This window comes from Opisthorchis viverrini (assembly GCF_000715545.1).
Source record: "Opisthorchis viverrini unplaced genomic scaffold opera_v5_3333, whole genome shotgun sequence".
NCBI lineage: Eukaryota > Metazoa > Platyhelminthes > Trematoda > Opisthorchiida > Opisthorchiidae > Opisthorchis > Opisthorchis viverrini.
Genome location: NW_008755743.1, coordinates 1 through 1,152, shown reverse-complemented (window position 1 = coordinate 1,152; position 1,152 = coordinate 1). Strand labels below are relative to the sequence as shown.

Sequence of the window (1,152 nt, the reverse complement as noted above, 5' to 3'; positions counted from 1 at the left end):
AGTGCAACAAAACTTGAAATTAGGTAAACTGGACTGTTTGTGTCTGGATAAGCAGCACTTCAGTCCAGATGTACTTTTTAACAGTGGCCTTGCGCTCCAAAGTTAAGAAGGTGAGCATCTTGGGGAGTGACGCTTTTATAGGAGAGTTTAAAGTATAGGTATTCTAGGTCGTTAAAATGTTTCAATGGTTGTGGTAAACACGTTTTTAACATACACCAAAACGTCACGTCTTCGGAGGGCTACGGAAATGCTATCCAAACTGGTAAGCAGCGTTCAAGTTTTTAATCGACTAACTATATTGAAAGTAGTACGCTCAATGTGGTCATAATTGTTACAGTTCTTCACGTATTCCAGGCTTCTGATGCCTTGATGATCGATCCTTTCGACCAGAGTGTCGGACAAGTTCGAGCTCGCATCTTGTTGTTCCAGACTACACAAACCTCCAATTCGGATAGCCTAGTGCGTTCCCCAACCTCGAAAACGCACACCTCAACCCGGACTAACCGTTCCATGCTGCCCGGTCCCCAGCAACATCAACAACACGTTGTTCATTCGGAACTAGATACCGCCCTCGCACCTTCTACAAATCAGATTGGACAACCTTCCCTTGAGTCCCAAGCGAGCTCAACAGTCTCGTCTTTATCCCGGTCAAGTTATGAAGAAACTTGTGTACTAAGCAATCGACTGTCTTGATAACTGGTTGTAAAATTGTGGATACATCAGATTTGCCTTTACACATTCTTTACTCTTTACCTGACCAAGACACGATGGTTCCAGTAATAAAACGCTTCTTTTTCGATGCGCTGTGAGATTGGAGTGATTTTTTTTAAATCCCTGGTGTACGAATCGGATGCAATATCGTATAAGCTTGTGGTATGTTCCACGCTTGCTTCACTATTTGCGTTTCCTATGCTGTTCATCCATTCTGAAATTCACAATTCTACTTTCAGATGAAAGGCTTACTCATAATGTAACTAAACCACAATGAGCTTTCTTTTATTGTCCATATTATAATTACTTTCATCTACCTTGATGTATGATTTCATTTCATGCAAACGCTGTTTGCACATCCCTGTGAAAACCTATTATCCTACATTTGTTACCCGTTGACCACACTTGTGATTCGGCAAATTTCATGCCTCAGGGGGGGGG

General features: G+C 42.0%; 1 protein-coding gene across 1 annotated transcript; it reads left to right on the top strand.

Moving 5' to 3' along the window:
• Window positions 1–68: 68 nt before the first annotated feature.
• T265_12258 (hypothetical protein) lies at window positions 69–693 on the top strand (the record flags this gene model as incomplete). The annotated part of the gene is made up of 2 exons (XM_009179502.1): window positions 69–110; window positions 355–693. 2 exons carry the CDS (start codon window positions 69–71, stop codon window positions 691–693), a joined length of 381 nt encoding a protein of 126 aa, XP_009177766.1.
• Between the last annotated feature and the right edge of the window lie 459 nt (window positions 694–1,152).